The sequence below is a fragment of the Aplidium turbinatum genome, chromosome 7 (genome assembly GCF_918807975.1).
Source record: "Aplidium turbinatum chromosome 7, kaAplTurb1.1, whole genome shotgun sequence".
Lineage (NCBI taxonomy): Eukaryota > Metazoa > Chordata > Ascidiacea > Aplousobranchia > Polyclinidae > Aplidium > Aplidium turbinatum.
The window spans coordinates 5,884,393-5,911,452 of NC_137478.1; the positions used below are offsets into that span (position 1 = coordinate 5,884,393).

General features: G+C 36.6%; 1 protein-coding gene across 1 annotated transcript in view; it reads right to left on the reverse strand.

The window, feature by feature from the left end:
• The window catches only part of LOC145774240 (uncharacterized), a 43,970-nt gene extending 22,923 nt beyond the window's left edge, over positions 1–21,047 (reverse strand). The window contains exon 1 of the mRNA XM_082585426.1: positions 21,010–21,047. Coding sequence (XP_082441552.1) covers positions 21,010–21,032 — 23 coding nt within the window. The 5' untranslated portion in view covers positions 21,033–21,047. The remainder of the gene's footprint in view (positions 1–21,009) is intronic.
• Between the last annotated feature and the right edge of the window lie 6,013 nt (positions 21,048–27,060).

The window sequence follows — 27,060 nt, forward strand, 5'->3', positions numbered from 1 at the left end:
TTACCCACCAGAATAACACAAAGCTGGATTGTTATCGTGATATTGTTGAGATAAGCCACTCTCACAATAATGAATTTGTTAAAAGTTGCTTCGTTTACAAATTCTTAAACACGAAATTGTCATCCTATTTAAGTGAATTCGGTATTTATTGTCAATCACAAGTATTATTGCTCCTTTCAGTTAAAACTCTAAACGCATGAGCATATCTCTCATAAAATGGTGGTGTTATCAAACTGTGATTCAATGCAGGGACGTAACCACTGGGGGTGGTGGGGGAAGCAATCACTCCCCGCAAACAATAGGTTTTTGATGTTACTACAACGTTTTAATAATATGGCATTACATGTTAAATGACGATTTATAAATGTTTGGCTGCATTACGTAGCTATATCTTTAAACAAACTCTTTATTTCAAATATTAAGGTACTTGCCCCCCAACAGTTGCGTTTGCCTTCCTATAATTTTCTTTCTAGGTATGTCACTGGTTCAAAGTAGGTTTTATTTGAAACCAAGCATTAAACATAGCCAGTAACACTGATCATGGTCGGAACCAATAAATATGGCATACCTGCCGTAGTAGCCTCTGATTGGCCACAGGCCATACACAATTATCACAAGTTTGTACCCGACTTCAGTCTGCCCCAGTAAAAGAGATAAAGAAATAATTTGCAAAATAACTACATACACAGAGTGCATTTACCTGAAAAATCAACTCTGTTGTGTTACAGCGATTCAACATTTCAACATGTACAAACGTTGAAAAAGTGCAAAACAGGGCTGATTTGCTGACCGAGTAAGCCTGCTGTATGCAAATAGCAGAGGGTTGACACTTGCTTGAGTCAACTCTCTATTTTTAGTTGTAGACGCCAATGCCACACCTTCATGAGAAAAAGTATGTAAAGCATATTTTCTAGAAACGTCTAGTGGCGGCTGGTGAGTTGTGGTGCTGTTTTCGCTGAAGGCGAGCGAAACAGCAGGCTTCACTGATGTTTCGCGCACCATGACAATGCGCATCCTCCGAGCGAATAACATACAAAATTTAACATACAAAAATACATGTTGTAAAGCCATAAATCAACCTGTCTGTTGTTGCTTTTACTTTCACTTTCATCAGATGAACGTTGCAAGTTGCAACTAGTGCTAGAAATGAACGGTTAATCAATGTCTATTTACCTCAATTATCCTCAAGGGAAATGAAAAGCCAATGACGCAAAATAAAAATGCGAAATAAAGAAGTAGCCTAGGCAGGCCCGGATTTAGGGGGCAGAGGGTGCAGGTACCCCGAGCTCCCTTTTTGAAGGACTCCCGACGTGGAAAAACTGTGATTTTATGTTATTATTTTTTTTCTTTCAGCCTTTGAAGTTTCTGCAAAATGTTGTGCAGTGCTGGATTAATGCTACTGTAGACGTAGAGGTGTTTTTTGCACAGGGCCCCCCGATCAAAAAGTTCCCCGGCCTCCCATCAGCTAAATTCGCCCCTGAGCCTAGGTGCTATATATTGTAACTTAAAAAAAAGATTATAATGATAAGGTTTGTTAATTATAGATTCTTGGACCTTCAAACGTTTAAAGAATGACGACATTGTTATTTGGCGGCTCATTTACTGATGGCCTATCAAAAACGATTGGTTATTTTGTGCTTGACCAAACCCTACGTATTGAATTAGTAAATTCTATTGTCACGATTTTTCCGAAAATTGTTACTTTATTGTTCCAGCCATAATTGTTCTTATCGCAATGTTGTAAACCTGTAACTCCAGACATCTTTGCATAAAAATAGCAACAAAAATATCTACTTTCCATAAAGCTATTATTATTTTAAATAAAAACATCATAGTTCATACAATCGATCTATATCAGTCTATTTGGGACCGGATTAAGTTGGGTTTTGATCAGCGTATAAATCGGGGACCGTTGTCAGCTTATGGAACAATAAGGATACACAACAGCCTATCTTTAGGTTTGACTTCAACACTTGCAGAGATCAATATGTGGCTTGCATGATAGCACGAACAAATTTTGCATGTTATCAAAATGTATGCAAACGTCTTTAATTAAGCGTGAGATATCCCTCAAAGTGTTTGAGAGCGGTCGCAGCAATTACGTATCAGGTAAACGTTTTACTAAACAAACCTCTAATATTTGTCAAGGCAAATGCCTTTGTAAAAATTTTCATCAGCAAAATTTGGAACATGTCAAAATCTGTCAACAAATATTTTCAAAAGTCGTTTAAAACCGGTCAAATTAAAGTTTCGATGACTAAGCATGTGAGTATGTGGTATTGAAGTCTACTTAGGCCCAACACTTCATCTGAATCAATCCCTTTGTGATTTATTATCACCAATTAAAAAAAAATTCCATGCTAAATGCAAAGAGCTAACTTGACAAAAATAACCTTACAATTATATGCGGAAATTAAACAGATAATACCGTAAATCTTTTCATAACTATCTGAAAGTGGCAATACTGGTTTCAATTGTGATCAAAGAGGGTCTAAAGAGGCGAAAGTAGTCGAACAATTCCAAATTCTCCTGTTACTTTAAGTAAGTAGCCTACTTTATTGTGCAATAGTTCAATGACTTTAGAGAAATACTATCTCAAGTACCTACCTATTGGAAGCCCAGAAGAGGTCAATGATTCATGGGATTGAGAAGTTAGCACAACACGCAAAAAGATTTTACGATGGAGTATTATGTTGAAGTGATGTAAAGTTAGTTACTTTCATGCTGCCGAAAAGGAGAAGTGTTAAGAGTGTTATTCCGTTGCTTAATCGCTCAAAGGTTGGAAGAACCTAACATTTATAAAGTAAATAACGCACTTACGTCAAAGCCAAGTGCTGTGTTGTGTATGCAAACGTTTGAAACCATGCGTTTTTATGCAACAGCAGAAGATTATGATTCCGTTGATGCGTCACACAAGGTTAAACGAAAACTATTTTATTCCATGCACAAGAAAGAGAAAGTTTCCAGAGCAAACAAATGCATTTTCATTGCAAATGCAACGATATTCTCACACCTGTCATGCAACCAATTCTCCCACATCAGTTTGGTTCTCACGGACGTCCATTAAAAGTTCTTTTCAAATGTTTTTGTTAGCATTCTTTGCGTTTGGTGACCAGATTGTGTCCGTGTTTAGAAAAAATAAATGGGTGAAAAAGCACACACTTTGATTCCATCTTACATTAGCTGGGTCAATTTATCTTGAGTTTTATGTTGAAAGTTACGGAAGATATAGCACAAAACACGGGAAAATGAAGGTGTAAAAGTGTTTGGCATTTTTAATTTAATGAGAATAAAACAGTTCAAAAAACAAACAATTTAACCATTTCTTAGTGTCAAGTCATTTTAAAACGTTCGAAAACACTCGTGGAAAATATAATGTAATTGTCGTCCATACTCATAAATAGCAAAAATTGTTTTTTGCATAAACATTGCTGAAAGTTTCATTGTTTAATTAGATACCAGTGCCAAACTCCCAGTCAGCCATCAATGCTAATAGAAACATCTCAAAAACAATAAAAATTAGTTAGTTAGTCAGTTTTCATTAAAACTTAACATTATGATAATATCATAATATCATATCCTATATTGTAGGCATGGTGGCATGCGATGGACAAGCCCAAAACCACCCAAATGTATTTGAATCTTTGTTTAATGAAACTCTGGCGATGAGTTCTTTTTTAAAGTTTAACTTTTTTGGTTGTTTGTCTTAAACTTGCAAGGAATATAACAGGAGAGAGAGATCTGCAGGGTTGTTCTGACTTGGCTGAAGCTGATGACTTGTTCATTTTCAAAAAATGAATCAATGGAAACACATGAAAGAAAACAAAAATGCATCGATTTTGCAGTTTCCACAGAAACATCTTGTTAATAAGCGGAACAGAAAAAGTGCACATGAATGTCGTGTGTTATCTAATCCAACGCTAAAACTTTGTTCTAAAAAATTACAATTATAGAACAAAAGCATATAGCACATCTATTATTGTTGTTTCGTAAGCTAGCCTGCTGTATTTTGTTGGTTTTTAAAGGCGGTTATAATTGTTGTTTCGGATGTTTTTAATAGAATAACAATTTCCAAAGCTAAATTTAATGTCAAAACACGGAAATAGGATCTATGCAGGCGATGTCTTTGCCATCAACCAATGATATGCCTTCCAAACTTTTCATTTGGAAATAAATCAAAAAAATAAGATTAAGTACAAAAAGATGCAACGGAGTCGTTGCTAGCAGGACAAAATTAATAAAAAACGTCGGTAAAGTGCAGCATTGAAAAGAATTTCAATGCCAAAAGTGCCTGTTTATAAATCAATCTAAGTAGACAGAACATCATCAACCCACTTAAACTTATTTTGGCTGCGAAAGATCGGTTTCAAACATCGCCATTAGTCACAAAATCTTTCTCCAGGCTCCTATATCATGCCGCGCATTCAACCTAGTATTTGATAGAAATATAATAGAAACTTAATAGAAAGGTGAAAATAATCAAGTTTTAGCCAATTTGAGACAAACCGACCAGAAAATACTATTCTCTTTGCAAGATACAAAATATAGGACAGATTTGCTGGTTGAAAGGCGTCAATTGGTATCATGTTAGACGTTAGTATTTTAAAATCCAACAAAATATCCATCGCCACAGTCCTAGTCCTGATAGCCGAGGCTAGTATGCAATAAAAACATACTCCGTTTTTATTGGCATTTTATAACATCAATAAAATTTAACGCAGTGCCAGCATGAAGCTGGTAATTGCAGAAAACCCAGAAACTCATAACTAATATAGGCAACACAAAAGGAGCAAGTACAATTTCGACAAAGCACTCTAGCCAGATTCAACAAAACAGTTCAAATTATGATTAAAAAAGTTTTTTTTGTTTTTTTTACCACACAAGAGGTCCATTCTCAAAGCTATAATGTTGTTGTTCTGCTTGTTGGTTTGTTAGTTTCAGACGAATTATGACGCATTTCAGCAGTAAACATTGCCATGTTTGTACTTGATGCATTTGTGGCTAACAAAGATAAATTATTCAGTATTTTTAAGGTTTGTCAGCTAGTCATTAAAAAGTTGCCAAAGTAGATTTTTTCAATTCCGTCATCAATCATTGGTTGCGGCCAATTGAATTGCGAAAGTTAAAACCAACCCAAGCGAAGTCAAAACCATTTCAAAAACTTTTTTTTTTCACAAGACGCATTTCGAGCGAAGTTTCTGTTGTGCTGCCTGCTGATTAATGTTATATAAAGAACAAGGAACATGAAAATAGCTGAAAAATAGTGTTTCTCATGTTTTGACAAAGTCCTAGCCCCTTGTTAAACTAACAATGCCATGATGTGATTGCAGCAATATGATGCCTTTGACGTCAGAGTAAAAAGTAAAAAAAAATCATCAACGAAATTTCAAAAGCAACTTTTAGTTTCGTGACGTATGTCAATGTCATGCCTTTTCAAGTTCACGCATGCGGAACGCGCAGTCAGCCGTGCAGTTAACCCAAGTGTTTACCATCTGCTGGTTTTTGACGCCATTCTCAACAAAAAAGGATGAAAAGCCTGTTTCTTTCGAAATGATATCACACACAGTTCAACAAGGCTGCAGTGAATCACTCTTTTAATTGAGTTTTTTTCCAGCATCCTGAACACACTCCACAATTAGGCCAATTTATCACAAGCTGCTATTTTTGTTCGAACTCAGATACGATTACTCAAAGATTAGTTATTTAGTTGTGAGTCAAGACTTGATAGATGGTCTTTCGATATGTTTATTCAGTGGGTGAAAACGGGACTAAAATCACGTAATAAAATTAAGTCTCGGAAATAAAGCTCCATCAAATAAATGCTTAAAAATTGCAACAACATCTCTGAATTTTTCTTGAACTAAAATTTATTTCTGACTTCTTGAAAACTGTAAGTTAGAGTCTTACCTTCTTCTCTAAAGCCTTCATTTAATTAACCATTTACTTTGAACCTAATTTTTAAGAAATAGCATTTTTGCTTTTTGTACAACACAAATTTACACAAACTCTGAGGTTTGAGTGGAAGACATTGATTTGCCAACTATTGCTGTAACACCAAACCAGGTAGCAAAACACGTCTTTTTTACATTGAACCAACGTCTGCAGACACAAAGACATTTTAATATTGTGCAATAAAGTGACAGTCAAACCAATAGCATTGGTGAGTTTGGCATGCTAGTGATTGTACACCTGCTGAACGGGCTCATTTTACAAAAAGGCGATTGCTCTTTCAATGTTATGAAAGAAGCGATGTTTTTGTATTTATGAAGATTTTCAAAAACCAACAAAGCTATTTTAGATTATTCCTAAAATTTACTGGATAAAGGAAATGTCCTTTCCAAATAAATTGTGACTTGGTAACTTAATCCCAGTGTACAGCAATAAGCATCAGTCTAAAAATATAATTCATTCTTTGCTTATACACTTGTAATCCTAAACCTTACAATTAAGCCGCAAGCTTGTGAAATGAAGTCTGTCGCAGTTGCGTTGCTCCAACGTTAAAAAACATTCAAAAAAAACATGTTACTATTAACACCGACTGGCGATTTTTGGAACCACAGCCATGGGCAAATGATAAATGAAGGTTCGCTTGAAGTGGTGACTAAGGCTACATTGATTGTTTTCACCAAATCATTAAGTCGTTTGTTTTAAACAATTCTGTCCACTTTCAAGTCAACAAGCAAATGAGTCAAAGAATATATTTATAAGTCTCTCAATTGCGCGTTCAAACATGTGCAAGCAAAAGTGAGAACAGTCTGCAGCTGACAGTCATCAAAAATTCCTTCAAACGTTGTTTAGACGTTTCAAGCTGCTAAAATTGCCATTACCCAGTCAGGAAAAGACAACTTTTGATTGGTGAGCGAGTACATATTATTACCGTCTCGTCAATATTTCACTGTGAAAATAACGATGTTTTAAAGGGAATTGTATTTCTCTGTATTTGATGATAATTATAAAAACGTCCTCTAAAAACATGCCTTGAAGTCTGTGTTGTAGTACAAGATAAAATTGATTTCACAAGGACGATTGAAAGTTGTTTATAAACTAACCAATCTCCTTGAGGGTTAGATTGTTTACCAACTTCAGTCAGCGATAAGCGCAAGATAAACCAGGATTTCCCAAGCAAAAAAGCATAAAACGAACTTTACTGTACGTACATCAATCCGATGTCAAATACACCGTCCAGCCAGCAAAAGTCGGCTTCTTCATATAACGTACCAAGTCAGCAAATCAGTCTTTTTTCATATTGATTTAACATCTGCAGACGATGAATGTAAAAAAGAACCAAGTAGCTGAGTGAATCAAAGAATATATCAGCTTCATTGGCGTTGAATCGATGTAAAAGGATGGACTTTACTCGCTGGGCCATAGTGAATAGTGCAAGAAGTTTTCTGTGTGTCAACTAACAAGCAGTTAAAGCCATGCAGAACATATGTTCTTTTCCTCCAATCACAGAGAACAAGTGATAGTAACCTTGTCTCAGTTGCTACGAACTGTTTACAAATTTCTACACACCCAGACATTCATCCCTCCAGGGAGCCAATCACTGAGTTAAACCGTGAAAACAGAAATGATATTGCTGCATCAGATGTTGTTATTTCCGCCTGTGAGTCACCGGTAGTATTCACTACGCTTGTACTGAAGCCGACTCGATTGAGCTGACATTAATCAGCAAAAGCGAAATGAGTTGAAAACCAAAAATACACAAATACATGCTGTCAGATTTCTCAGTAGCCTATTTGTGAAGCAATACAAACCACCTCAATACACACTTATTAGCAATGATGCATGTTAGGCTAAGAAAAGTGGAGATACTTGCAGTCAAAAACTAACATGTTGCATCAATATTTCAAAAACCTTGTTAAGCCAAGGTAGTAGTATGGATCACTCGATTATAAAAAGGCCCGAAATTCGACTGAGCGGAGAAATATTATAACTACTCACAAGTCAAAGTTTTGGAAGAAAAATCATGGCAATCAATTAGTTCAAAAATTCGAATTCTTTATTTTATTTTTCTTCAATAAATTTCTTTCATCACGATGGAAATATGATAGTAAAGTAATCTAACCAGAAAACTAGTAATGTTTTACATTGGTCTTCTACAGACAGAGCGATAACATACAGCATATGGCACTGCCAATAAACAAATGAACGTAACTTAACGGAATAGGAAAATAGTTTCCGCCGGAAAATATCCTTTGTCAAAACGGCAGGAAAGTGAAGTAAAGGTATTTTGCAATATAAACGCCACAAATTAGTGGCCATCTTGGTGAAAGGCTTACCGAAGCTTTAAAAAAACAACAATGCAACAATATTTGAAAGATGCAAGGAAGCAATTTAAAGTTTATCAGAAATGCAGTAGTTACGTGCACAGCAGATAACATTAATGCACATGTGGACTCCAAAGTGATGGTACAAACATTTATACCAAAATTTTTAAGCTGAATTTCAAAAATATTCTTTTTCAAGTGACAACTACCTCTAAAAATAAGTAGGCTACTATTGCAGTTTTTATTGCTATTCAAAGGTCGGTCAAGAAGAAGAAAACCAGTTTCGACAACTCAGTATGGAATTTTAGACACCTCGCAAAAGCAACAAGACCATTTCGTAGATAAATTATTGTGGTTCAATCTCGGAGTTGGTTCATCATAGTGTAATTTGCGATGACATTTTAAAGATGTCACTGCACAATGACATTAATGTCTCGTTTCCCGTTGATATGATGAAGCTTCCAGTTACATAACATTGCACAAGGTGATACTCAATAGATGAGCTTGCGTCAGAAAATGAAAAGCTTTCATGGCTTCATACGAATCTCTTACTAAATCTCGCTGCAGACATGTTAAATTTGCAGAAATACAGCAAAACATTCTTAAAGATTAGGACTTTGTTCAGTATTTCACTTCGATTGCCGCTTCAGATGTTACAAAATTTTGGATTTGAATGACAGCGAACACGTTTTACGGAAGTTTGTTTTGATCAATTGACGTGCAAAAGCTGCATAATGCATATCGGTGATTGCTCATTGCTACTTGATGCCAGATATTCCAAAAATAGATCATTTGCATCTTACATTGAGTAATGTGGAACTTGACTGGTTTTAACATGATGGACGAGATTCAATCTTTTTCATCGCGGGTTTTAGTCAACGATTGTCAGTCATGAGGGTGCCCAAAGCCAGACTTCATTGATTGATCGAGACCATAAACAGATTGCATTTAAAATGATTATATCCGCAAATGAAGTGATTAAAATACAAATGCCAAACATCTACTGGTGTGAAGGATAGGCTTGCATTGCTACAAGAAAGAAACACTACGCTGCAACCTTACAACACTGCAAACTTACTCGCAAAGCAAGAAACGCAAAAACATGTTTAACTTAAAGTTTATGCGTAGTATTCTTTTGGGGACAGTATTTTAACGAGACTACTACAAGATGTGGACGAGACGAAGAGTTTCAACATCTTGTGGTAGCCTAGTCAGCAGTCACCAAAAATGCAAGATATTTTAAGATGCCTGTCAAGAGTTTCGATGTATATTTAGAATGTTTAAACGTTCAAAGTCGTGAAATGATGAATTTATACACAACTCCATTCTTTCTAAGCAGCTTTATACGTGGCCTACAGCAGAGGTTCTCAATGAAGGAAACTTACATCCATCAAGGCACAAGGGAGAAAAGAAAGTAGGGAAAATAGACCTCATAATGCATAATGATATCAATGTTTATACTCTGAAATTAACTGGTAAAAGTAATTTATCTTTTACATATCGACCAAAGGTGCTTGTGAATAAAGGTAAACAAAAATTCAAACTTGCAAGTCAAACACAGCTTTCATAACTGCACCAACAGTTTGACAACAAAACGCTTCTACGATAATCAACCAGAACTTCAACCACCTGGATATTTCAGGTCCAGAAAAAATAAATTAACCAACAATCAAGTTCACAAAGCTTAGAGAAAAAAAGTTAAAAATATGAGGAGAAAGGTGTGATGTGAAAACGCAACTAAAATATAGAAATGGTGTCCATAGCACGGACTCAACTAAGTTTTGGTTGCCGCAATAAGGAAATTATTTGCCGACCAAAAACGAGCTCTGACCAACAGTCCACGCAAGTGACGCAAGCCGAAGTGAGAATAACCTTTAAACCATCATGGTTTTACGAAAATAGCGGTTAAGCCAGCCTCGCTTGAACTCAAGACGTATGTTGTTCCAAGTTCCTTGCTGTACAGTTGAACTCGATCCATCTCGAATCTGAAGCATCGTTACATAAAAAGCCGACCAACACCACAAAAAGATGTCATCAATTTAGCGAAGATTTCTCCCTTTTCCACCCCCAAGAAATAAAAAGTGTTACAAATGCTTCAATGTAGTATTGCAATGAAAGTACGTTATTCAAGAAGATATGATGATTTGGAAGAACGAGATATTTTAAAACCGGCTTTGACTTTTGATTTATTGGTAGTTTGAAGCTTTTGGCCCGCGTGAAGCTTTTGTGCGGCCAGTGACAACATTCAAAACTGCCCCATGTATTTGGCCATGACCGCATGAAAACCTGGTGTTTTTTCCTGATCGGTTCGATGATGCAGTTTAGGCTATAGCCTATTGTCCTATTCACAACTAGTTGTTCGTTTGTGCTAATTTATCTTTTCACTGTGTCGCTATAATAACGTAGACCTAATTTGTGAAGAAAATTCAAGTTTAAGCTGTCCTTAGATTAAAGATCACAGAAACCCACTTGTGGCATTGTTTGACTACAGTTAAATATTGTAGGCTACGTCTCAAACGAGAAAAGAGTTCATATCAAACAAATACGAATAAAAATCGCCTACTCTTATGTTATGGAATACGCATCGTTGCGGACCGCCTCAGCATTATCACCACTTTATTTGGCCCGTGCATGTAAAAAGGTAACCAACCCCTGCTCCAAGAGGTTGGGCGAGACGACTGTCTTATTTGCTTCCACCTATCAATCCACTACTGCATTGATTCAACACATGCAATGATTAAGGCCTGCTGCATTTTCACTCTGTCACTTGCACAATAATACACCAAGCTGAGGAAAAGGAACTTAGTTGACCAAGTCAACTAAAGTTAACATGTGACTCACCACAGTAAAGAAACTGCTACTCTAACGGTTTAAAGCGCATCGTTGATAGGCATGGAACGATTTCCTCTGTTAGAACCTAGCGACCTTTACCATAAGTCATTACGTGTAGGTGCAGCCTATTCGTGTACTTCGCTGTGTTTGTGTGAGTTGGGACCTAGTGGGCTCTGAGACAAAAGAGGAAATAAAAAGCATTCGGCATTTCTCTGAATTGGTTTTGCAAAATAGCATTTGGTCTTACTAATGCTCCATCACCTATTAAAGCCGTTTAGAACAGAGCTTAAATCATGCAAAAACAATATTTTACTAATCAGACTCATAACTCATGCAAACACGCAATTGCAAAATTAACTAGAGCTCCAGATATTTCAATTGAGCTCTTAGCAACCTGCTGTATTATTATAGTATACTGTATAAATGTGACAGTACTTCGGAATGAAGATATTAGTTTAAAGACCATGTCATTTACAAGCCTTCCTCTCAAATTATTATAGCAATGTTTTGTTAAAAGATACAAACACATAAATTGGTAATTAGCGTTTTGCCCAGACCTGGAATCCAATCATGGTTTACTAGAAGCAGAAGTCAACATACTAACCACTTTCCTATTAAGATGGCGTATGATCTGACGTCAAATATGAGAATGTAAACTGCTCTATGTTGATGTAAAAGTTGCAGAGGCTGTGCAAAGTTTGCAGACGTTTGTTGTTAATTTTAAAACATTCTCTATCACGGAAACGAAGATTACGCGGTTTTCCTGACGTTGACAACCGATGGGCTACGCAACTAGTTGTCGATTTGTTAACCAGACGATCTCCAATGTCTATTTAAAAGTTTTTAACTTTGCAAAATTGAATAACAGACGAGTCGGGCCCCCACAGATTGTTATTTTGTGCGTGAACACGTGATTTTTGTTTCTATTTTCAATTATTTTCAATTTATTTTCAATTTGTTTGTTTCATTAAAAATAAAGACTTCTTTTGTGTTAGGACGTAAACAGAAATAGAAATATCAAAAGTTAAAGAGGTTGTCGACATTTTCTCAACAATTAGGCTACACGTACTCACGCACACACCGCATCGAAGTCACCAGATGTGCGTCAAATGATGAACACTTTTAGACATTGAAAAGATCTTATGGGCAAGTTCCTTGACAGTTTACAGAAAAAGATGACGTTTTTGTGCTTTACGTATTTCGAAACTTATTCTTTCGTCGTTGTACTGATTCATATACGTGTGACGTTTCACGTCTTTCTAAAAGCGTCAAAACGTCAAATCAAAAGTCTTTTCTCATACGCTAACAAGCTTTTAGAGGTTTCACATGTGGGGGAACGAGGAACTGATTGCGTAACTAAATGTATGTGCCAGAGTGATATAAACTTAGATGAAATGGCCGGCCCGGGGGGGGGGAGGCGGATATGCCCATCGAGAACTGGGAAATTTTGTTTAGTTTGAATGTGAGCGTTTGAATGTTAATGTTTGTTTGGCCGTTTTGAATGGCCGTTTGAATGTGAGCCGGTCAGGTAAACGCTGTCCTGTATTAGCGGTGAAGACCTACATTTTTTTAAATACACGTGCACTTTCTTAGAAGGAACAAGTCATTTTTACTGCCTAAAATGAAGTAAAGACCTTGCGTTGTTTAAAAAATGGTTTGAAAAAAGCATGGCCGTTTTTACTTCTAAATTGTAGGCTGATTTACTTCACCAATAGACGTTTCTGCTATATGAGTCCATTTTTATGCAAATGCTTTATTTTCAAGGGAGCATATAATCAAAAAGAAGCCCAGTCTTTGCAGTAAGCTTGCTCGTGATGTAATGTCTGTTCTCGCTGCTTCAAAGGTTTACTTCCTAGTGAGTAAACGTCTAGAGAAATTTATTGAACAATTGTTGTTATGTATTTTTTTATGTTGTGGTGATTTGTTCTAGTTTGTACTAACAAGTTTTTGCACACTAGTATTTTCGTACGGAAAAATCGTCATATTTTCACGTTTATTTCTTAATTTGTTGTCAACTTCGTTTTTTAACGTTAAATCAAAGTACTGTAGAAAAGATGTTCAACAGGGTTACTGCAAAACAAAACGAAGGAAGTCGGTCGCTTCCATGCCAATATGTACAAGTGGAGTCTGGCTCCTTCATCGGCCTGCGAGTGCGGCGCGAAGAAACAAACTGCTGACTATGTTGTTCCTGAATATCCCATTTACAAGGCACCAAATGGAATGCAAACTGGACGAAGCTACAATCATCTAGCTAACCATCATCTGCGCTGAAAGCTGAACAACCCTGTCTCACACGAAAGAAGAAAACGAAGGACAATAGTTTTAAACTAGTTTGGCCAGAATTTTTACAACTTCACAAAATCCCATAAATTTAGGCAATCTTGAAAAATCGTAAGGCCTACTAAAATATTGAAGTTTTTGTACTTTGTTTAATATTTCCTTTCATTGAAATGTTGCACAAAAGAAAAAAATAGTTCGAGACCAATGAGTTGCAGGCACAAAAGCAAGAGGTCATGACTTTTAATCGCATTATTTAGGGGCATGCACCGGTGCACCCCTGTCATTATTTTTTTCTAGAGCTTGTTTAGAAGTTTTTGTTCTTGAGTTTGTACCAAATCAATGCAAAAATTACAAGCAAATGTAGCCGAACAAAAAGAAAACAAGCTACTAGCTAAAAACTACTCTATTGTTACAGTCACCACAACTGTGCCATGACATAGAAATCACTCCTCCGTTGGCACTTGGCACGGATGAAGCCAAACTGCGTCATGCATAAATCATGATGGAGCTAAAGAAATTACATTTTTCCCATCCAATATGAACAGCCCGTTGTTCAAGTGTGTATTGGCAGCCTACAGTTCGATATTTGCAGAAAACAGCAAAAACGTGCTACGACAAAAGCCAAACTTACAAATTTCGATTTTTTTTATTTGATTCGGATGCATAGTGTCTACATTATTTAAGTGGAACCACTCTAGGTTATTGGCAATTGCAACACGGTCCAACGACTAAAAAAATCTAATTAAAATCGCATCAATTATACAATCAAAACCTTTATTCAATAAGTCAAAAACGTTTCCATTGGCTAAAGCAAATAATTCACAAAACGCAACAACGATTCATTGATACAATGTAAGCCATCAGTAAGTTGGCCCCGAGTGGCCCAGACAGCAAAATCCGTCATTTTTATATTAATTTAACGTCTGCAAGTTTTGTTGCTTGGTGATTTCCAGCTGGCATTTGTACATCACTTCAACGTCTAAACGACGCAAATGAGCAACGTTTGCTGGCTGGATTACTCTGCAAGCCATGCAAAGTGGGATCCCATTTTCCTTTGAACTTGGTTTTGAAAATGTGGGTCCCCAAACAGGGTAGGACACGGCTATGTCACTTCGATTGGTATTTCAGATGGCAACTCTGGAAAGCTATAACCCTTTACAAGAATTGTAAAACATACTTACAAATAAAAATGACTGCATTCTGTCACTCAATTACTTGGATCACCCAAGTAAAGTAGAAAGCGAAAAAATTGTTAAGAAAAAAGTCTTACACAGTCTACTTTAACAATACGTAGGGAGTTCTAAAAATACTTAAAGCCTGCGTCACACCTAATGGTAAGTGGTTTAATGCCCATCAGATTTTCGTCAGTCAATTGATTCTTGAATTAGTTTTACACTTTCACAAGACCCAGTCGTGAAAGCTGAGTTTCTCATTTGGAAATGCATAAACAGTACTTGAGTTGCCCAAGTGTAAACAAGGCTTTCAAATCCGTGTTGTAATAAGATAATTTCGACCTAAATATACGCAGCTAACCTCCGCACACATTTCTAGCTCGTTGGGTCAGACTAATTATAATGATTGTAACGCATTTATTAAATACTGCCTATGACGCAGATAATCTTCATTTTTCTTTATATTATTAGAAAGAGGGGCCAGCATGTATTGATAGACGAGCAAAGAAATAAACGAGATGGACAAAAAATGATTATCATTATTCAGCCAACGTATCGTTCATATCCGAACACGCTTGGTCTTTGGTATAATAGCTCAATTTCATGCTCAATCATTCTTTGAAACCAATCAAATAGAAATTAACTAATTACTTTATAGATAGCCTACTAATCACTGAAGTTGGAAAGTTTCTCTTTGCAAAACACATTGATTGAAATGTTATTTCTCGAATATATCATAAAACTTAAACAATAAATACTATTAATACTACAAAAGAGTGCTCAACGCCAAGCAGGGCGAATTACATCAAATATAGTTATTACTCTCTAAAACCTCTACACTACAGCCTGTTTAACCCTAAAAGAGAGATCATCAGAAGGTTCTTATTCAAATACACTATTTGAATAAGGACCAACTGATGATACCCCTTTTAGGGTGAAACAGGCTGTACAAAATAGTAACTATATTTGATATCATAAAACTTATATTATGGATTATATCTTTTTGCAGAACCCATTGCGATGAAATTCCTACAATAAACAACAGTGTATGTATTGTAGGTCGTAAGTAACATGACACTGGAACTTAATAGAGATACAATACAATAGTCGATCAACATGTTTTTAAGTTAAATGTAAAATTGTAAAGCGAACTGCTAAAGCTTAAAAGCAACACACATCTGACCAGTAGTGTGGAGTGTTCTACACAATGAGACTAATATTACACTTTGTCAATACTGAAAAGTTATTTTTATGAATGGTCCAATAACTCCTCTCGTGAAATCTCAAGAATAACACTCGAACTGAAAGCAATTTGTGTAAAGACCTTGCCATTAGCTTTGTGAAATACGATAAAAGTCGGCTTTTGTTGCACTTTGATCATGGACTGTAAAGACTTTATTTATTCCGCGTTTTAAATCATTTGCTTGTCGTATTTTGTTGTTTTTGCTTTACAGAAAACATCCCAGCAGTGACGTATGACTTTGTTCTTCATTGTATATTAGGTCACATTTCAAATCAACATATTTTGAAAATCAAAAACAAAAAAGACAAACTGAAAAACATGTTTCCTTTCCAGTTCCGTAAAATCAAAGAATTGTCAAAAACAGACTTTCTAAACTGATCATTCCAATTATTCAACATCAGTTTGTTAGATCAACAGTAGTTATCGTAGTGGCCTGCAAGCATGCCTCAACGTGTTGTAATATTTGTGCAAGTCATGCAACAGAAGGCATGATTTATCATATTGGAAACAATATAATTAACTAAATAGTAGGCAGATTCTTTTTTGGACCTCACAAAGTCTTTCGGAAGCTAATCAATTGAAAATACTATTTATACTGGACAACGCGAGTAGTAAGCTGTAGCTGATGTAAAACATGTGAAAAAAAAGTCAATTAGGCAGGGAACATTAATTGTAAATATAGAATAAGCATTTGCTGAATTTGCAAAACAATTTATCCGCTAATAAACGAAGTACGGTGAAAGCATAAAGGCAACCTATCTATACAGCATACGTAATTATGCAACAAGAAACAGCGATGGTTTGTCAACAAGTCTCTGTCTACAAAGTTCATTTCTTGACGACGCACGGCTCAAGTACCGACATAGCTTGCCGGCATCCGTTTATGCTTCAAAACTCACGAGACAAGATGGCCCAGACACAGAGGTAGTACTAAGTCTGTCAAATATCAAGGCAAGTATTTCGGAAGGTGACGTCGAATGTCGGAAAAGAACCAGACAAAACTGAACGTAGATGCTTGCGCAAGACACAAGGGCTTTCCTCTATGCTTTATATAAACTTTTTTCCTACGAAATGTATGCTGTTGAAGAGGCTAAGATAGTCATAAAGACTATTATCGGTGTAAAACTAATTCTAGACATTGATTTTGGCAATATGTAGTGAATTCCCAGCTGAGGTCGGTGGCAGATGGAAGAAATAGACAACCCTGCTGGTACTACCAGGTAATCTGTTGCAGAGATCAATGGAGCATCTATTTAAAATTCAACAGCCTAATTTCTCCCCTTTATTCAAATAGCAGCAATTATACTACATTCCACATTCCCTACATAAAAAATGAAACGTGTACTTGGAAAATCAGAAAACGTTACTTTGGCACACACAAAACAAACAACTTTAAGACACAAAAAATACATAATTGAAAACTTTTATCAAAGGTACAAATATGATAATCATCGTTTGGCCTCATTATTATTAACATTTTTCTGCTGTGGTATAAAACTTAATCTGTGCTGTTACATCAACTCTTTTATTAAGAAACGTTCATTTAAAAATTTTATAAATTCTACTAGTAGATATTGAGAAACTGTTTTCAAATTGAGACCAAAATAGAACGTCCAGTGATTAGTGAGAGTTACCATCCTACAGACAGAAGAAGCTTTGTCTAATGACGACAATCCAAATTAGCTGAAACAAGAAGATATTTGAATCGAATGGCAAACATGCCTCCAGTAATTCAAACACGGTTTCCGTTAAATATCAAGTGCTTTCATTTATGGTTTTACGCAAACCGCATCACATGCAAATAAGGTGTCCAATATTAGAATGACAAATCTCTGACAGAACAATTAATTTACTGTCAATGAAAGCGGCTTCTTTCTTCGTTCTCTGGGGTCGAGGGTTTATCCTTTTACCACCCCAGAGACGCCCTGATGTGTCTCTGTTTGTTGGCATTAAACTGTTTTGTACAGTTACCAGGACTCACCGCGAGGAGGTTGACAACATGAGTCTAGTCGGTCGCTTCGGTCGAGTCGGTCGCTTCCATTCCAACATGCACAAGTGGGGTCTGGCTCCCTCATCGGTCTGCGAATGCGGCGCGGAGGAACAAACTGCTGACCATGTCGTTCTCGAATGCCCCATCTACAAGGCACCAAATGGAACGCATGGTATAGCAACACTGGACGAAGCTACACTCACCTGGCTCTCTACCACCTGCCCTGAAATTTGATTTGATCTAGTCTCAAACGAAAGAAAAAGAATGAAAGCGGAATGTCCAAAAACTTGTATACTTCATTTTTTTAAAGATTTTTCCACCAGCGGTAGTTTCCATACTTCATACCTACCCTCGGAGAATGAAGTTCTCATTGTACAACCTTTTTTCACAAACTGAAGTAGGGTTGCCAGTTCTTTTCTCTAGACCGCCTTTCATTCAGCAACTATACATCCACTCAAATTATTACACTCTGAGTAGAGGTGAGTACTGCTTTTTCAACAACCCTTCAAATTTAGGAGTTAAACTGGAATAGTATGATTGGAAAGCGATCGCCTTATTCGCGGTACCAGTGAACAAGTTATTGAACATAACTGATTTTATTTACTGTAAAGGAAATCGTTCAGGTGCATCCAAATTCCTGGATCCTTGCATAACTTTATTGCTCTTAGTAACACCGCGATGCCGGAACACAGATTGAGGGCCGTCAATGTTATTTTAATGATGCTCTGTACGTTCAAAATGAAAGTTTAATACAAGCTATGGCTTAATGATTGTGGAACGTTTCGTAGGTCAAACGAATATTCATCATTGTTCTTAACTTTGACTATCCGCTCCGATAGCTCAGTTGGTTAGCGAGTGACTTTGTGAACGAAGAAGCTTCAAGATCAAGCAGCGCTGGTTTGACTCTCGGGATGTGCGCTTGAGCAACGCACGTCAATGACTGCTCCATATTCAGCAGCATCTAATGGATGGAATAATCCCCCGGCAACAAGACTTCAACAATTAAAAACTGCACTCTGCCAATCTCGGTGACCGGGCCTGCGTCAGTAATTCAAAGCCTGCAAAACTGCCAGGATTAAGCTCTGCAAGAAGCTTTCCCAGTCCGAGGATAAAGATTCAATCAACCAATCAAGTACGTTGTGTTAAACGGCAAAAAGGATACATACTTTCCATGTGGGTTTCACAGATGAAAGAAAGCCGATAAAAATAACAATTTTTTCCCACTTGCATTGGCGCGTTGCTTTAAAACTGAATCTTTAGCGTTAAAACTGAATTGTTTTTGTTATTTTCACAAACTGAGAAAAACATTTCCTTGAGCACTCTTACAAAAAAATTCTCATTTTTCGGTGAGAAGATTGCAAAACGAATTATTATTTTGCATTTACTCATTTCCTCACGTTTATAAAGCAAACAAGCGAAGTTAATAAATTAACTTTGAACTTGGTTCTTTTTGGCAATACCAATACCCATATTGCTTAATAGACTATTAATCAAAAACGTGCTTTACCATAATACATGATGCTTTGATTGCTTTCACACATATCAACAAGACGACAGAAGTTGGCAAAACAATAAGTTTTCATTTTTAAACTTATTTGCTTGCGCCATCTAGCGATTGTGTGTGAGAGTAGAAGAGCACAGCAGATGGCATTGGCCATCAATGTTTCAAGATATCTTTTCTCTAGTCGAATTTATAGCATAAACACAAGGCGGCGTATCGGTTCGCATGTCTAGAACAAAAAGCAAGTGTTTGGTTATTGCTGCATGATAAAACAAAGAATACTGTAACTAAACGCATCATGTTTCGATCACTAAGCTCATCTCGTCAGCATCGCACCAATTCACCCTCAAAACTCTCCAGCTACTAAAACCCGTCGATTTCACACGCGGGTTTTACTGGTTAACAGTTGATGGCTTTATGTACCAGCTGTAGGCTCAGTCTAGTCCGTAGGAGACTATACAAGTTGCATATCAACTTTCATACATTGACTCATACAAACTATGAGTGGCTACATCAATGTTCCAATACAATAATAACTTCTTAGTTTGTACGTTTTCCAAGTCTTTAAAAAAAAGCATACATGACTGCCCAACTAAAAGTTCATCCAATATTGATAATTTAGTAACCTATGCTGTTACAAAACAGCAATGAAACATTAAACACAGTGGAGTTAAAGTATGAAACTCAATCATGATTAATATCAAACAACTTCATGATATATAGTCGGCCTACACTAGGCCACAATACACATTTATAAAAATATCTTAATAAATTAGTACTAGTTATGGCTATAACAAAATGATTTACTGCGTGCTGTTAGACTATCTATGACAACATGTATTTTTATCGTTGATTATGAGCACTAAATATTACATCTAGCAGTACATTAATTATTTTTATGGTAATATATACCAGTAAGCTTGTTTCTCGTTAATTTTTATTACTAGATAATGTAGTATAAAGAATACTAAATGTTTCTCATCAGTTTAGCTAAAAATGGCTGCTTGACTTAAAGAAATACGTGATCACTTTGCAGCCGCCTTTTGCCATTTAATTATAAGATCCAGTGCAGCCTCATTTGATTTGTTTTTGTTTTTTTTGTAAAATATGACTACTTTGCGTACTGTAACTGTACAGTTATGTTGTTACTGTAATTCACAACAAAATGCAGCAATTAATCAGATAGTAAACAGAGATTGACCAAGCAGAAAATGGAGAGCTTGCCAAAGAACAAGAGTCATCAATTTGGGGTTGCGTCACGTGGTGGCTTTGTTTATCTGCGCAATTTTCAGCTTTTTTGTTTTAACTTACATTTACTTTGCAGTAGCTATGTGATAGTGAAACAATTTTAAATTTTTTTTCCGTTTTATTCAACTTTTTGACTTGAAAACTTTCTGGCTGGTATTCAAATACTAAAAGCTGAGTCGTCTTTTGTGTTTGAACCCATTTTGTTGTAAAATAAGATATATTATATATTCTTAATATACAATTCAAGAAGGTATGTACCGTATTAGATATTTATACTAGTGCTATCACACAGCAAGGCTTTGCTAAGTAACCATTGTCTTAGCCGTATTATTTTTCCGCTTCATTTCCAATGATATAAATAGAAGCGACATCATCTACGTCATTTCATAAGTCTTTGGCATAACAATCTCAAAGTCAAACTCAGTTGCACAATATTAAATAACAAGATTAGCAAAGACAGTAAAAACACTCACGAAAGATCAATATTTTCCGCCATAATTTCCAGATTCTTCTTGGACTTTATAGGAAATTCAAAGCATTATGATATGTTTTTAACCCGAATCAAGCCTTGCAGCAAGTGCTTTTGCAATTTTGTTTTACCAACATTAATAAGAGAAAGATTTTAACAACATTCACCTGAAATGAAAAAAGTTTCATGGAATTTTTCTGAGCACCGTACACAAAAGAAACGCAAATTTACGTCTGAAAGCATTGTATGAAAACTACTCTAAGTAAAGTGCTGCTGAGGGCACCTGCTCTTGCACAACTCAGCAATTAACACAAGTTTTTAACAAACATATCAAAATACAATGAACGCATCAGCGCAACTCATTTAGTTCAAGTTTTTGACAAAAAGCAAACTCTAGTCCAAAGAAAACAAAATTCACTTTATGAAAGGTGTTTTGGTATTTATTTATTATATTGAACAAGAAAAAAGCTTTAGCTTCAACAGTACTTCACCCAGTCGGTGGATTCAAACGTCTGCAGACGTCAAATTAATGTAACAAAGAACTGTTTTGCTAGCTAGAATATCTGCTAATCCAAAGGTGTGCATTGTAGAGCCAGTGACTTATGAACTAGAAAAGTACATGATCTACTGTATAGTCGCAATGATTTTGTTGTGTGAATCCCTTCAGTATTAGCGGCTGCACACTGCTGCATCAATTTACCTGAAATGAAAAGTGTTTTCGTACGTCACCCGATACGTTGCGTCTATTCACCAACGTAGTTGTATTTATAGCATGGTGCACAGTCATAGTTAGAAGTACGGTAAGCTTTCAATAACCAACCTTACGTTTCCGGCTTGTGCTAGCAGGCACCCAGACAGCAAATCAGTCGTTTTTTACATTGATTCAACTATTGCAGATTTGCTGTCTGGGCAACTTTACAGCGTAAGCTTCTGCAATATCATCGATAATAAAAAAAAAACAATTCTATCATCGATAAGGTATTTTTGCCGATAGCGCTATGCTGCCTTAGCCAGTGAAAGATGCTATTGTTACATCGTTTCAATGTCTGGTGATGATTCACAGACAACAAAGAAACAAAAAAAAATGCAAATCAAAGGAAAAGTAAAACTTCATTAACGTCTTTTATATTAAAGTCCACTCATAGACAAAAAACTCTTGTCTTCTGAAAAGCTCTACAAGGGATGAAACTCTAGCAGTAGAAAGACAAGAAAAAAATTCCTAATTTGCAATAAAAATTTATGAGTCCTGATGTGTTGGATACATTGTTTGGTTAAACAGAAACAAACAAGACTGAAATCATCTCTTTCACATGCACTTTCCTTTTTCAAATGGTTAGGCTTCTTGTATCCGAAGACCGGTCCGAAGATCTAGCAAACCTGAGTTTTTCCAAAGCCAACTTACTCCTGGAATAACGTTTCCAATCACATCATATTCTTTTTGATCCAAATGATAGACAAATGTTTTGTTTCAAGTTACACCAGAATAGCCTTGGGCTTAGAACATCGCCACAGAGTGCCCATTACGTGGTTGGTAAATTACAATTAAATGAAAGGCTATTTCCCCGATGAAAGGTAAACTGTCAACAATAACAGAACTAAAATAAAGATAATTTCAGCATAACCACTGTCACTTAATTTGCTCCCGTAACGCTCAAGGCTCAGCAATTATACCTTACTAAAAACTTTCCTTATAAACTAAACAGTCACTTAAAGATGAGCAACATTTGATAACAAATATACCGGCGTAGCTGTATGTTGACATTAGTCAGCAAATTGAAACTAGGCTATTAACCTCTTTACAAATACATGCATCTGCCAAAATTACATGCAGCCAATATGAAAAAATTAAATGCTGTGTCACTTGCTGAAAATAAACAATGAGTTGAATCTTCGGTCATTTGTAGATGAAAGCGTCAGTCAGAGTTTCTGATGGGAAAAACTAAAGAACTCTACTTGAAAAGCTCCCTTGTTGTAGCAGTTCTCCCATCACGTAGCGACATAGGCCACTGGATCTGTTTCCTGGCTTTTTTCCGCAGTGTTTATCCTTGTATTAGGGTTTTATATTGATTTAGTAATTATTTATTGAACTCTTTACGAAATACTGGGTTGATGATTCGTTATATAAGTGTTGAAAGTCTAACATTTCGACGATAGTTGTGTGTTTTTATATTAGGTTTTGTATAACTTAGGGCTACCATACGTCCTCTTTCAAGAGAATTTGTCCTCTTTTCCCAAGAAAAATGAATCCTCCTCCAAGGACACTAAAAAAATGCTCAAATGTCCTCTTTTTTAACAGTTTGGGTGTTCATGTTTATATTTTCAACGAGATTATATTGCTTGATGACGTTTCAGCGACGGCTTGTAGGCTATTTGTCTTCTAAACATTTTGTATACCATAATGTGACATGTTCATTTTATAAATTCTACAATAAACTGGCGCATTTTATGGAACTGTTGTTGAACGTTCATTGCCTGGTTCACTGTAAGATATTAAACGACATTTTAAAGGCCATGCTCACACTTTCACTAAATGTTATTCTTTTACCTTCATACGTTTTATATTGATGTTACAACGTCAAATCCACCTTTTTCTAGACCTCTGCTATATTTGTCACATATTGTTTTTTCGTTGTGATGGTCAGAAACAAAAACAAACTGAACTGAACGCTTGTAGACGTTGCTGATTACCAACTGAGTTTAGCTCGTTTGTTACTTGAAACAAATCGAAACGAATGTCCAAAAGTGCGATGTGTAGGCTATAGGTTAACACCTAAGCAACGGCAAAAAGAAATCGTGGCATGGATAGGCCTACAGCTTTGCAAGGAAAGGAACAGCAGCGCTGTTTAGTTCACGCCATTTTTGGCATCTTAACGGTAATGTGCAGCCAGTGCCGGTCTTTGGGGTGTGCAAACCATGCGATCGCATAAGGCCCGCAAATTAGGGGGCCCGCAAATTAAGGGGCCCGCAATTTATTCAGAAAATGCAGTAGTTTTTGTCATTTCCAATTGAAAAATTCAAAAAAGGAATTAGCACAAAATTTCTCTCGATCTTTTCAGGGGACGAAATAGGGCGAAATTTGATTTTGTTACTCCGATTTTAGGGTACGAAATCGGGGTACGAGTTTTTCAGGGGACGAAATAGGTTGCATTCAGACTCAACATAGAGACATAGCTTTATTTCCGAAAAATGCCAAAGAAAGCATGATTTTATCCTTTTGCTATGCCACCAGACAGCACCATTTTACAGTAATATTCATACCCAAATTGTTGTTGAACATGCTCTCAGAGTGCTCCAAATTCAAAGTAATTTTTCAAAATTTCTTGGGGAGGCCTCCCAGACACTCCGCCGCTGGATGTCGCTCGCCGACCTTTAAACCACCCCCCTCTCCTTTCAAAATACATAGCTACGCTACTGAATTGGATCATTGTCATTGGAGCCCGCAAATCATATTCCGCACAGGGCCCCAATTATGACCGGCACTGTGTGCAGCCTACTGTTTTAGTCATATTTCTTGCAAATAATTTAACAATTTTGTTAAGACTGACCAATGACCATTCCTTGCTGAAAAAAGTTAAAGCTTGACTTGGAGGTCCTGCCTGATTTGTCACATTTTGCAGATTTTTTCGATCATTGCTGACTGAGTGAAACTGTTTAAAAGTTAGGTCTTTTTCACTTTTTGCTGACTCTTAAAAGTATAAAATCATTTGTTGTCTTAAAGAAGGAAGCAATAGAAATGAGAAAAAATAAGTTAAATGTTCAGTCAATCTGTTTTCTTGTTTTGTTTTTTTTTTGGTAACTTTTGCTGCGTAGGCCTACCATACTGTAATGATCGAAAAACATGTAAAAGATTCTACAAGCGTAAAATTCTACTTAATGACGAAACGTGTCCTCTTGTTGGAACTTAATGTTGGATTTGGACTTACAAATTTTCGAAAGTTTACAGCCTTGCCGTTTTAAAGAGGTATTCTGAATGTGTTTACAATGTTTTGTGGAGTATTTTCAATAAAAACAAACACTTCTTTTTTTTGCGTTGCGTGGTTTACATCAAAGCATCTTCACAAAAAAACTTTAGCACCACAAAAGTCAGGGTACCACAAAAAGTCCAACCAAGTAAAGCAACCGGATTCTGCATATCCATGTAAACACATAAATTACATCAAATAAAAATGTTTTCTTGACACAACACTGTACCTACCCTCTTCAGGAATCATAATAATAATAACCATGCTTTTATTTGCGCCCATTGCGATAACCTACAGTTGCCTACATTACAATCACAGATGCGATACAACAGACGACAGGAAGCAGCGAAGTGACATATAGTCTTCGAGTCAGCTGCTCCCCTTAATTTGGCTTGCCATTAAATGTCTTTGCCGAGACATAGCCGCGTGCTCTGGAGCGGTATCGAACCCACGTCCTTTCAAACGGCACGCAGATGTTCGTACCACTCGGATACGCAGAGTATTTTCGCTGCTGTACGTCCAAAGAATGACAACCCAGACAGCAAACTCCATCATTTTTACATAGATTCCACGTCTGCACACGATGTAAAAATAACGGAGTTTGTTTTGTAGTAATAATTACCGGTAAACATGAATTTATCTAAACTAGCGATACCTCTGAACAGAGGAACCTTAATATCAGGTGCAAGAATTACCAAGTTGAAAGCTACAAACCGGGCTGTCGAAGAAATCACAGGACGTGTGACAAATACGCAAAATACAGGAAATTTAAAACAATAGAAATAGACAAGGCGCAAGCTTAGCAATTGCTTGTTGAACGAGAGACTAGTCTACGTTTGACTTGTAAACTTTCCACGATTTTTGCTTGGAACCCAAACCATAAGTTGATCAATCAAACCATGGTTGTGACAAGCTGCCAGTGAGGAAATATGATCTTTGATCACACTTTTATGCATTACATTCAAAGTAGGATGTTAATTTCCCAACCAATGCATCATGCAAGCAACTGATTTTATAAACAACATTAAAGCATGGAGTTTTGTATACGGATTTCTAACTTCAGCTTCAAATATCGGCTCGCTTTTAACATGGCGTGCACGGGATGAGATGGTGAGAGAAACGTATGTTAATTCCTCTGTTTAGTAGGTCCAGTGGATTACAAATTAAATGCATCAAAAGCACAATTAGGCTGGAAGCGCCAACAAACCTTACAATTTTCTAGACAAATGCTTCAGTCTTTCTGGCCAAGCATCTAGGCTACGACCATTCTACTTTATCTAAAATCTAAATCTTTCTATCCAGCTGCGTCACTGACTCGAAATGCCCCAATAAAATCTGTAGTTGTAAACCTCTTTTTGTATTGGTTGTTAGATTCAGTAGTTCCACATTGCTTCCACAAGAGCTAACCTGCTTCCAATGAACGAGAAAAGGGGGCAAGTTCTTGAAGAGTAGCCTAATGATCTGCATGGATAGTCGTTGGGCAGTAATAGCAACGTAGTTTAAACTTAAAGCCCTTGTTAGAATGGCCACAAAACCCGAAAATAAACAACAAAAATAACTTGCCATACACCACGGTCACTCGGTCAGTCACTATGGTAGTTTCATTCACCAACACCAGGTTCGTAGCAGGGCAAAAAATAAGTGATTTTGCCTAAAATCCTAGCCTTGGTCGACCGCTATTGTTTGTGATAAGTTGGCACTTATCACAAACAATCCAATACAGTGCAAGTCAATATGCAATGCAACCAGCAGCAGATGGATAGGCTAGCCGCTAAGGCTAAACGCTGCCCACACATACGCTATTCATCGAAGCCGGAAAAAGACTCTTTCACCAATACGTCATTACTCGATGGTGGTGATGCTATTGAATTCTTAATCTCTATCGTGTTTTGCCAAAGATTATTTTGTCATTTTACATAACTGTAAAGTACCTTGAGATATTCAGACTGCCCAATAAAGTTTCTTGCAGGAAAGATGGTATAGGCCTGTGGCTAACTGTCTGAAACCAAGAAGAAGGAAACGCAAGTAGGCTAAGCTACAATGGCCAAGTCAATAGTCACCAATGTCAGCATCATTGCAATCTCGCGAGGAAA